Genomic DNA, 10,910 nt, shown 5'->3' on the forward strand with positions numbered 1-10,910 from the left:
GCGGGGAAAAACATCACCAATCACAACCAGGAGCATGGTGAAAAAAATGGACAACACTTACCCCTGCTAAAGCAGAATCTCCCGGAGGAGCGGCGGCCCTCGAGGCGGAGCGCTGGAGCCCTCATCCGCCTGGCGCTTGTCTCCTGCCATCTCGCAAAAGGGGTAGGAAAGCAGGAGAATCTTTTCTTCTCCTCTGGGTGAAGAAGCTAACTTACACTAGTGGGAGCATTTGGCCGGGAAGGTGGAGCCTTATAATGGGATCCCAGGCGCCAAGCAGCACACGACCCCTCAATCTCTGCGAGGAGAGGAAAAGGTACGAACCATCTCCCCTCCTATTAGAATTTAATCACAACAGGGGAAGACGGCAGGCGTGGTTACTCGCTGCCGACCTCAGAAATCGTGATGGACCGGGCACCTCATCATCTTCTGAGATATGGCAGGGCCATCTCCAGCGCGCATCCCTGCAAAAGCTGCAATGGCATTTTGACTTCCCCGGTAAGCTTCCGTAGGCCACATCCTCGTTCAATAATTGCATTCAATTATTCAATTTTTGAAATATCTTAAGACTCAAAAGGGCACACGCCGATGAGTCCCGACTCAGGAACCCTACCGATTGAGGTTCGAAGGCCAGTCCACGGAGGACTTGAGGCCGCCTTGCGTCAAATAGAGCTAGGGGAGAAAATATAGATGAGCCCCAGCGGCCCTTGCCCAATCTGCTCTAGCAGCGACACGGGCCATCTTGACCTTCTCGTCCGATCCGGACCTCGAGCCATGCCCAAAAAAACTCCATCAAGGAGAGGCTATCGGGCCAACTGAGTTGGTCGGACGACTCGAGCATCTGCTAGAAGGCGGGTCACGGAGCTGTGGAATGCCACCTGCGGGCTATGCCGACCCCGTCATGAACGACGGACCCGGATTCCACTCGGACACCCAGAATTATGCTTGGGCACACCCACTAGAAGCTCATTGAGCCCGTCATGCCTGCATAGCCCCTCCGGTCGCGGAGACCGTGGATGGGGTCACCTTTATGCATGCACACATTTAAATGCCCCCGACACGGCCGCCTTCCTTTGTAACAACCATATGGCGAGTCGGGGACCATTTCCTCCATCTGTAGAAGATAACAAGTTTCCACCCTCGACCGGGCTCGCGGTCAGGCATGGCAAAACACAACGATCACACTTCGGGATAAACACGCTTTATTCCTTGCGATTAAATGTTACAAAGTACAGTCAGCCCACAGCCATTACAAAGTACAAAAACCCGTAACCACCACAAGGGTGGTAACACTATAACCCTGGGGAGGGCTGCTTCAAGTGTGGGAAGACTGGGAGGGGCATCATTCTTGCAAGCCTTCTTCTTGCACCTCCTTCCCTAAGGCTGACATGGTAGGGGAAGACGACGAGCAGTACGTCCGCTGTCGCTGCTGACCAAACTCCTTCGCCGCCCCAGGCGACAGCGAGGAGCTATTTCCTAGCTTTAGCTACCTAAGAAGGACGAGCCTTCCGATGATGCAGGCTAGAGCTGGGGAACATGGGGAAGCCGAGGCCGCTCGAGGCTTAGACATCCTCCGCGGACGCGCACGGCTACAGGTAGCAACGAGGAGTTCCTCCCCATACCCGGACCTGGCCGGTGGAAGCACTGACACATCCACCACTAGCGGATGACACTGCACCCCTAGTTGTCGAGGATGACTAGGGAAGCAGCATCGACCGACAGCGAGGGATGGTGACCCGAATGCGCACCTGCTCCACTCGATCGTCTGAGCATGACGCTCGGGGGACCGAGCATGGTAAAGGCCCGGGCGCACGACGTGGCCCGCGTGCTACCCGGTGGCACCCGCTTGCTATCCCCTACCGCTCGCAAGCGTTCTTCGAGCACTAGATGCTGGAGGAACAGATAGCCCTGTTAGGAGGGCGCACTCGGGCTAGGAGCAACTCCATTATACAAGGCAAAACTTGCTCGTAACTCAAGCTGAGGATGAGTTCAAAAAATCAGGTCCCAAGGGCCTCCATTTATAGCCGCTCGGGCGTCCTTGTACCCCACAGGCCAGCTTCATCGCGCGACGCACCGCTTCGCCTCAAAAGGATGGAAACCTTCATGGGGAAATAGGGAGGAATCCCTCCGCGCCGGGCCGGCGTGACGGGTTGAGCAGGCCTCGATATTTCGCACTAAAGATAGGCAGCTGGGCCACTGCGCTGCACTTATTACGCGGTCAGACTGAGGCAACCCCGACTGACTCGCGGTCACAAGGAGGAGCCTCCCGTATACCGTGTCTCCCCGTGGCCAAGACGGTGCGATGCGACTTCTCACTCAAAGTAAAAACACAGCACAATAGGAATAGCGCCTTCATGATTAAACTAATCGTGAAGCCGCACGAGGGCCTCTAACGGGTCCTAGAACCTAGGGTTCCCAGCGGGCCCACTTCCTGCTGACCGGCCCAAGGAAGCGCAAGGAATGAGCGTCCACCCGCATGGGCAGCAACTCCATCCAGGCCACCTCGGCCCATAACCCTGACCAACAGCTCAGTCAGGATGGCCCGGGCTTATGTCCCCGACTAGAACGTGATCGGAGGCCGGGGCCGTACCACCACTCAGACTAAGGGCTCTGACCGGGCTCCGCCTTACACGTGCCAACCTCCTCGACTGGAACAGCCGGTCGGACTGCCGACCCTCATATACCCGCAGGTCCTAGGAGCAGGGGTGGAGGATAAGGATGAGCCCCGGAGTCAACTTGTCGTACAAGGCCAACCACTTCCGTCACAAGGGTTGCAATCCCCACTGCTGTGGCAGCAGGAGGGCACTATTCCACCTACCCGTCCTCGCGAGGGGACGGGGCATGACACCATCATGATCCAGCGCGCACGCCTCTGCCATAGTGATGGGGTGTGGCGCTAGGGACGGAGCGTGACTGCCGTACCGTACTCATCGACACGCGCCCTCCCCCAACCGGGGGAGGGCTCGGCGCATAGGAATAGGACAAGACGGCCACTCCACGATGGCGGACTTGGACGGTGGTCACCGGAAAGCTTCGTCTGATAGGGTTGGCAGCCCCGACAGAGTTGAGGAACCCGGTCAGCGGAGCGAGGAACACTCTCTCTCACACACCTTTCTTCTACCTTTAGATACCCTGTAATGGAGACCCCCCTTGGACTATAAAAGGGAGGGTCCCCCGTAGGACAAAAGTAGGAGATCTGATCCGATACGACTAGAGCAATCTCCCACTCGAAAGCTTGTAACTTACCAAACTCTCTCGAGCACCTGGGTTCAAGCAATACAACCGACCGACCCCCGACTGGATGTAGGCACTTTGCATGAACCAGTATAAATCTTGAATCATTGTGTGCTAGGCCAGATCCGTTCACAATGCACGGCATACACCTTCGAGTAGGTTTAGCTGTCAGCCAAGAGATTAAGCTGGCAGATCTCGATATGGATGAAGTTATCATAGACGCCTTGCTGTTAGTGAGGACGTCGTCTACCGCTGAAAAATAGCGCCGGTTAAATCCTAAAATAAATTTGAAAAAATACGAGCATCGTGCTGAGTCGAGAACTCAAATCCGGGTGGGCATGTTCCACCACAGGAAATTTTACCGGCTGAGCTACGGTCAGTTTGTCATAATGCACTGTATCATGCATATTAAATGGGTGTTATATATATGTTTTTAGTAACATAGCACAAAGTCAGAGAAAAGAGAAGTAGCAGCAGAAACATAGCTCGGGCTTGACATCCAACACTGGAAAATCTTGTGTGTTCACTCTCATAAACACAACATTGAACAATTTTATTTTGGGAGGACTATATACTCCATCTGTTCTGGTACGTTTCTCCATGACCTCGGGAGAATCATGTGCTTTCAAGAAGAGTATTAGATGGGTTATATTATTTAATAGGGGTACATATGGCCATTTCAATTTACTTTTACTTTGAACCACTGCTTGCTTGGTCAGTGAGTAGTATGGGCAAGGAATAAATTAAATCTTCTTGTGTTACGGATTTCATCCACCAAGGTAATGTGAGCCCATTGCCATCCGTACCCACATCACATCACGATCGATCTACCCCAAGGTATGACAAGAAACACCCCGGAGTGGCGGAGTCAACAGGCCGCCATGCTCGGAGTCCGAGCTCGATCAGCCACGATGACCCATTCGCGCCACCCCCTTCTTCCCTCCAACAAGGATCATGGGCCATCCTGCACCGCATCCATCCAACTCCCTCTCTCGACGACGCCACCCGTCCGCGAGCTCACGCATGGATCCCAGTCTTTTAATAGGCATCGCGAAGCAAGCGGGAGCTAATTAATGGCCGCGGACAGCCCGCGGGGCCTCTCCTATTCCTACGACGGCGCCGGGGCCAGCCCTCCACCGACGCCCCCGACCTCGGTGCGCTAGCACGACGGTCGCCATTGCCGCCACCTGCGCGAGCGGGCGCGGCGAGACAATATGACCTCCTCCGCTGCCCCCGCCCCGGCCGCCTCCCAACCCCCGCGCCTTCATATTACCACCAGCACCACCGGGGCCTCCACGATCACATCGCCCTCCTCGCACCACAGCCCCAGCAGCGCGCGCTCCCCGCATTCGGCGAGCAGGAGCAGCTCCCCTCGAGGCAGCAGCAACACCGGCGCCGGCGCTGGCGGCGGCAGCGGCAGCGGGGGCACGAACCAGGCGTGCGCGGCGTGCAAGTACCAGCGGCGCAAGTGCAACCCAGACTGCCCGCTCGCGCCCTACTTCCCCGCCGACCAGCAGCGCCGCTTCCTCAACGCGCACCGCCTCTTCGGGGTCAGCAATATCCTCAAGACGCTCAAGCGCCTCCGGCCGGACCTCTGCGCCGACGCCATGAGCACGCTCATCTACCAGTCCGACATGCGCGCGCAGGACCCCGTCGGCGGCTGCTACCGCTTCATCCTCAGCCTCGAGCGCCAGCTCGAGCTCGAGACGGCCGAGCTCACCGCCGTCCTCCACCACCTCGCGCTCTGCCGCCAGGCCGCCGCCGCGGCCACCGCCATCCCGCCGCAGGAAGGCGGCATGGCCGACCTCGACGTCACGTCCTCCAACCAGCCGCTCCTCCTCAACGCCGAGCAGGAGGTCGTCGACGCGCTCTACGCAAACCACGAACCTGACGCCGCGATCCTTCAAACCGATCACGTCCACCACCACGATCACGGCGACAGCCCGCACGATCACGGCGAGCAGCAGCAGCAGCAGCAGCTCTTCGACTACTTCTATTACGAAGCCACCGCCAGCGACGATGCCAGCAGCAAGCCGACCATCGACATAAACCTCGACAACATGCAGCAATTCGACTTCGACGATACCTGCGCCGCCGAGAAGGTGGACCTGTCCACGGCGGGGCCAGAGGAGATCGGGCAGCAGCAGCACCACCTCGACATGAACTGCCAGATTGACCACGAGGACTACGAGATAAAGGCGGCGGCGCTCGTCGACGCGTTCGACATGCGGCAGGAGCTGCAGCCGGTGGACGTGAACGCCGGTGTTGACGTCAAGGCGGTAGACGTGAACGCCGGCATTGGCGTTGACATCAAGGCGGTGGATGTGAACGCCAACCTCGACGTCAATGTCGACCTACAGGAGGAGGATGCAAACAACATCGCAGCAGGTGACGGAGCAGCACAAATGGCAGCTGATTTGTCGCATTGCAGACTAGGGTTAGGCTTTTCTTCGTTCTGATGATGAACCATCCATTATTCGCATGCATCGACGACGCCAATGCATGTACGAATAATTTTTTTTCCTGAGAGGATGTAGAAATTAGGATTATTGCATTTTTGTCAACGGGAGATCCACCGTCTCGTTTAAGAATTATGAGCGCAAGAACATTGAAGCAGGTTAGAATTTTGCTAATAATCCTTTATAAATAATGTGGTGTGGGACAGTGAGGATTTGGTAATGTAATTATCTTGAAGGTAAAGAGAATAATGCATTCTGAATCTTTGCCTCTTTCATTTTATCACAAGGTGACAGAACGTGGTTAATCAATTAGCTAAGTAATGAATACTTCATAGCTAACTAAAGTTTACTTATTCACTGGGTCCGCCTCCATCTACCTCGGCCCGGGCCATGCCGAAAGCGTCGGCCTTGTGCCCCAGGAGAGGGCGCCACCCGCGGCAAGCTCATCGTCGCGTCTCTGGACCTTCCTGTCGTCGACTCTGACAAGGTCACCCTCTTGTACCGCGCGCCCAAGTCCAAAGCTTGGATCCATGAGGAGCTCGACTGCATACCGCGAGACAGAATCTGGGGCAACGACGGGGTCGTCATCTTCGGCGGCTCCATCGGCTGGTTCGACCTCAACCAGGGTTTCTACATTTGCGATGACCTTTTTCCGGTTGCAAACTCCTTCGCTTCATGGACCTTCCCCCGGGCTGCGCCTCCCTGTCCAGAATCACCAGATGCCACGACCTCCACAAGACCCACTGTGTCCAAGTTTGCAATGGAAACATCATGTTTCTGCAGAATTACATGCTGGGAGGCGAGGGAGCTCTTATGCTCTGGACGCTGGTGCATGGCGCCGATGGTGAGTACCATTGGATGCCCAAGCCCGACTACACCATGAGGTTGTCTGAAATCTCAGCTCCTACAGCAAGACAGCTGATGGTGGATCTGCCGGTGGTCGCATTGGTCCGCCCACACCACGCCAACATCATCTACATATGGCACGGAAGTCACCTCGTCGCCGTCGATGCACGTGCAAAGACCCTGACTGATTGTGGTGATCCATCCTTCGCGCACAACACCCTGGTGGAGGACTCCTCGCGATCCATCCATGCTTGGGAACTGCCACAATACCTGTCGGTGTTTTACCATTACGCCCGCAGAGGGATATCCCCGAGATGGTGAGTTTGTAGGTAGAGTGTCGCCAAGATTAGAAACTTGAAGGTGCAAGGAATACAAACTTTAGACGGGTTTGGACCGCCCAGGGCATAATACCCTACGTCCTGTGTGGTTTGTATTGTCTTAGGTGATGATCGGGTGATCTCCTATTTGGAGAGGATCCCTATCTGCCCTTATATAGTTTAGGGGGGACAGAGTTACATGGAAGTTCCACTCGGATACGAGCCTAGAAGTCCTACCCGAATACTTTTCGGATAGTTTCCTATCGTCTCTAGCTAGTTTTACTGCTGTATGGGTAGTCCTACTACGCTATGAGTAGTTACAATAGATATAGGGCGTGGGCTATGTTCCATCCCTTATCCTAGAAAATGTACGCTATATGCACAGTCCCGTAGGTCCAGGTCGAGCCCCCGAGCTCTTCATAGTCGAGTACTACAGGCGCCCGAGTACTTCTGAAAGTCTCTTCGAGTTTTCCGAACTCCATCTTGAAGGTGTCATTCGAGTACTTCCTTGGCTGCATCGATGCTGTGAGGTGTTCATGCCCCGAGTAGTTGTCAAGTCTTTTTTTATATGGGTTGCGATTAAGCTCACACTCCATATGGAGTAGCACTCGAGCCTTAGGTTGAATCGTAGAATTAGGCTGAGGGTCAGTTTAATATTGAGTCTTCTATCCTTATCTTTCAAATGATTCAGAAAAAAAGGTCGATGATGACATGTGTCCCTGCAGCCCCCGAACCTTGAATCCAAATCTTCAAGGTTTTGACTAAAGGATCCAAAGAATCATTGCATGCGATATATGACAGTCAAGATTTGATGGTTAAGATGAGCAAATTGGTTCAGAAATTTGAAAATCGCTTTTTTCGGAATTACTACCATGAAAAAATGGTTAAACAAATAGCTTATCCAAAAGACGCCCAAAATTACCACTCAAATCAAACTTGGATCACTGAGAGCAGTGTCGCATCCAGCCCCCGAGCCTAGGAGCCAGATGAGTTGAACAAGATGGACCTAGTAGTCGATGGCGCCTGCACCCGAGTTTAGGCATTGGCCAAGTTGCCGCTGGATCTTGTACTGTTGATGAAGTCGACTAGTCGGAGTCGATTCCGACTAGATTTGCAGGCGAGACGAGTAGTTGAAGCAGTCGAACACGGGTAATACTAGTCAGGAACTAGTAAACGTCTTGTCCTAGGAGCGAGGCCCCTTCAGTAACACAGTATACTAGTCAGAAACTAGTAATCTGTTACCGGAAGTATGGGAGCGAGGCCCCTTCAGCAAACTTGCATGTAATACCAATCGTAAACCAGTAAAATGGAGTTGTACTGGAGGCATGAGAGCGAGGGCCGTTTAGTAACATAGTATACTAATCGGAAACTAGTAATCTATAACTGAAAGTTTGGGAGTGAGGCCCCTTCAGCAAACTTGCGCATAATACCAGTCGTAAATCAGTAAAACAGAGTTATACTGAAAGTACAGAAGCGAGACCCGGTCAGTAATATAGGATACTACTCGAAAACTAGTAATCTGTTACTGGAAGTATGGGAGCGAGGCCCCTTCAGCAAACTTGCACGTAATACCAGTCGTAAAATGGAGTTGTACTGGAAGTATGGGAGCGAGGTCCCTTCAGTAACGTAGGATACTAGTCAGAAATTAGTAATCTGTTACTGAAAGTATGGGAGCGAGGCCCCTTCAGTTACATAGGATACTATTCAAAAACTAGTAATCTGTTACTGAAAGTATAGGAGCGAGGCCCCTTTAGCAAACTTGCGCGTAATACCAGTCGTAAACCAGTAAACCGGAGTTGTACTTAAAGTATGAGAGCGAGGCCCCTTCAGCAAACTTGCGCATAATAGCAGTCGTAAACTAGTAAAATAGAGTTGTACTGGAAGTTTTGATCTCCAGGCACCGATAGACGATGTCTGGTTTGCTAAGGATGGAAACGTTGTAAATGCTCGATATTCTAGGAGTTTGGGACATTTTGGCCATTAGGGTATTGTAAGCGATATGACCCTGGTCCAATAACCCTGTGCACGATGAAGGCCCCCTCCCATCGTGAGTTAAGCTTGTGCAGCCCGGTTTCATCCTTGATTCATCGAAGAACCATATCTCCAATGTTGAAAGAGTGTCGTTGAACATTACGGTCGTGGTAATGGTGGACTCCTTGTAAGTAGCGGGCCGATTGGAGCAAGACGTTGCATCTGATTTCCTCTACTGAATCAAGTTCGAAAAGTCTTGCGCTGTCAGCCTCGCCTTCTGCATACATCTCCAGTCGCGGAGACTTCCACATGACATATACGAGGAGGAAATGTGACTGTCCTATGACTTTTCTTGGTTGTGTGCGAAGCCCCCAGATTACTGATGAGCTCTCATTGATCCACTTGCCGCCCTTCTTGCTATTCTCTTCGTAGAGTCTTTTCTTCAGGCCATCCAGAATCAAGTCATTGGCGCGTTTAACCTGGCCGTTGTCCCGCGGGTGAGCCATTGAAACGTACTTGACCTCAATGGAACTGCGTTCACAGAAATCCCAGAACTGAAGCGAGTGGAAATTGGATCCAAGGTCCATGATGATGGTGTTGGGGAAGCCAAAACGGTGTAAGATGTCGCAGATGAAGCTGACCACTCGATCTACAGAGAGTGTTGTGATTGGCTTGTACTCGATCCACTTGGTAAACTTATTGATGGCCACAAACATGTGAGTAAAACCACCCGGCGCAGTTGTCAGAGGCCCTATCATGTCTAGACCCCAGCATACAAACGACCATGAAGGTGGTATAGTGATAAGGTTGTGAGCCGGGACATGGGGCTGTTTGCTGAAGAACTGGCAGTCTGCCAAAGCTATCGGCCAGTAGAAACTAGATCTAAAAGCCTTGCCGACTAGTGTGCGAAAAACAGCATGGTTCCCGCACACACCTTCGTGAATCTCCTGGAGTAATTCTCTACCTTCCTCTGTACAGACACACTACATGAGTATGCCTGATGCTGATCCACGCTTGTACAAATTGTCCCTGACTAGAACGTATCCTTTACTGCACCGTAGAATACGTGTAGCCTCAGCGCTTTTTGGGTTGACGCCGGGGGGTAGTTTATGCTCCTGAATTTAGTTGATGAAGGTCACCCGCCAGTCAACCTCGATCATCAAGACCTCTCGGTCGGGTTCCTTTGGACCCTGAGCGATGGTACTTGAATCTTGTGTCTTGATGGATGGGTGATGCAACTCGTGAACGAAAACTGCCGGTGGGACATTAGCTCGATCAGAGCTCAGTTTTGAGAGCACATCCACTCCCACATTGTTGTCGTGAATCACATGATGGATTTCTAGCCCCGAGAACTTGTTCTCAAGCTTGCGTATTTCTGCAATGTACGAGTTCATGGTGTCCTTATTGACGTCCCACTCTTTGTTGACTTATTGGACCACCAACAAGGAGTCGCTGTAGACAAGCAGTCGCTTGATGCCAACAGAGACTGCCAGGCGTAGCCCGTGCAATAGTGCCTTGTACTCGTCTTCGTTGTTGGAGACCTCAAATAGTATTTGGAACACATACTTGAGTTGTTCTCCACTCAGACTGATGAAGAGTACTCCCACGCCACCGCCTCCGAGCTTGAGTGAGCCATCGAAGTACATGACTCAATGCTCCGGCCGGCTGGTCGGAGCTTCCACTCGGTTTTCTTGCCACTCCGCCATGAAATCGACTAGTGCCTACGACGTGATGGCCGTCCGAGGCTTGAAGTCGAGGGTGAGAGCCTCCAGTTACACTGCCCACTTGGAGATGCGCCCGGTGGCGTCCCGATTGTGGAGGATACCCGCCAATGGGAAATCAGTGACCATCGTAGAGTAGTTTCTGAATTGTTGGGTAACGAACCTTGAGTTTTGAAAGGACTTCGCTGATGAAGTAGACTGGCCGCTGCACGCCGGAAGCATGGCCTTCCTCCCGGCGCTCCACCATGATTGCCGTACTGACGACCTGAGCAGTCGCGATGATGTAGAGCAGTAGGTTCTCACCTGGTTGGGGAGCTGTCAGGATGGGGGGTGACTGCAAATGATGCTTGAGATCTTGCAGCGCC

At 53.0% G+C, this 10,910-nt stretch overlaps 1 protein-coding gene across 1 annotated transcript; it reads left to right on the forward strand.

Annotated features, from left to right (window-relative positions):
• Positions 1 to 4,445: 4,445 nt before the first annotated feature.
• On the forward strand, positions 4,446 to 5,690 carry LOC112896465. The gene has a single exon (XM_025964437.1). It carries the CDS (start codon positions 4,446 to 4,448, stop codon positions 5,688 to 5,690), a length of 1,245 nt encoding a protein of 414 aa, XP_025820222.1.
• The last annotated feature ends 5,220 nt before the right edge of the window (positions 5,691 to 10,910 follow it).

The sequence above is a fragment of the Panicum hallii genome, chromosome 6 (assembly GCF_002211085.1).
Source record: "Panicum hallii strain FIL2 chromosome 6, PHallii_v3.1, whole genome shotgun sequence".
Lineage (NCBI taxonomy): Eukaryota > Viridiplantae > Streptophyta > Magnoliopsida > Poales > Poaceae > Panicum > Panicum hallii.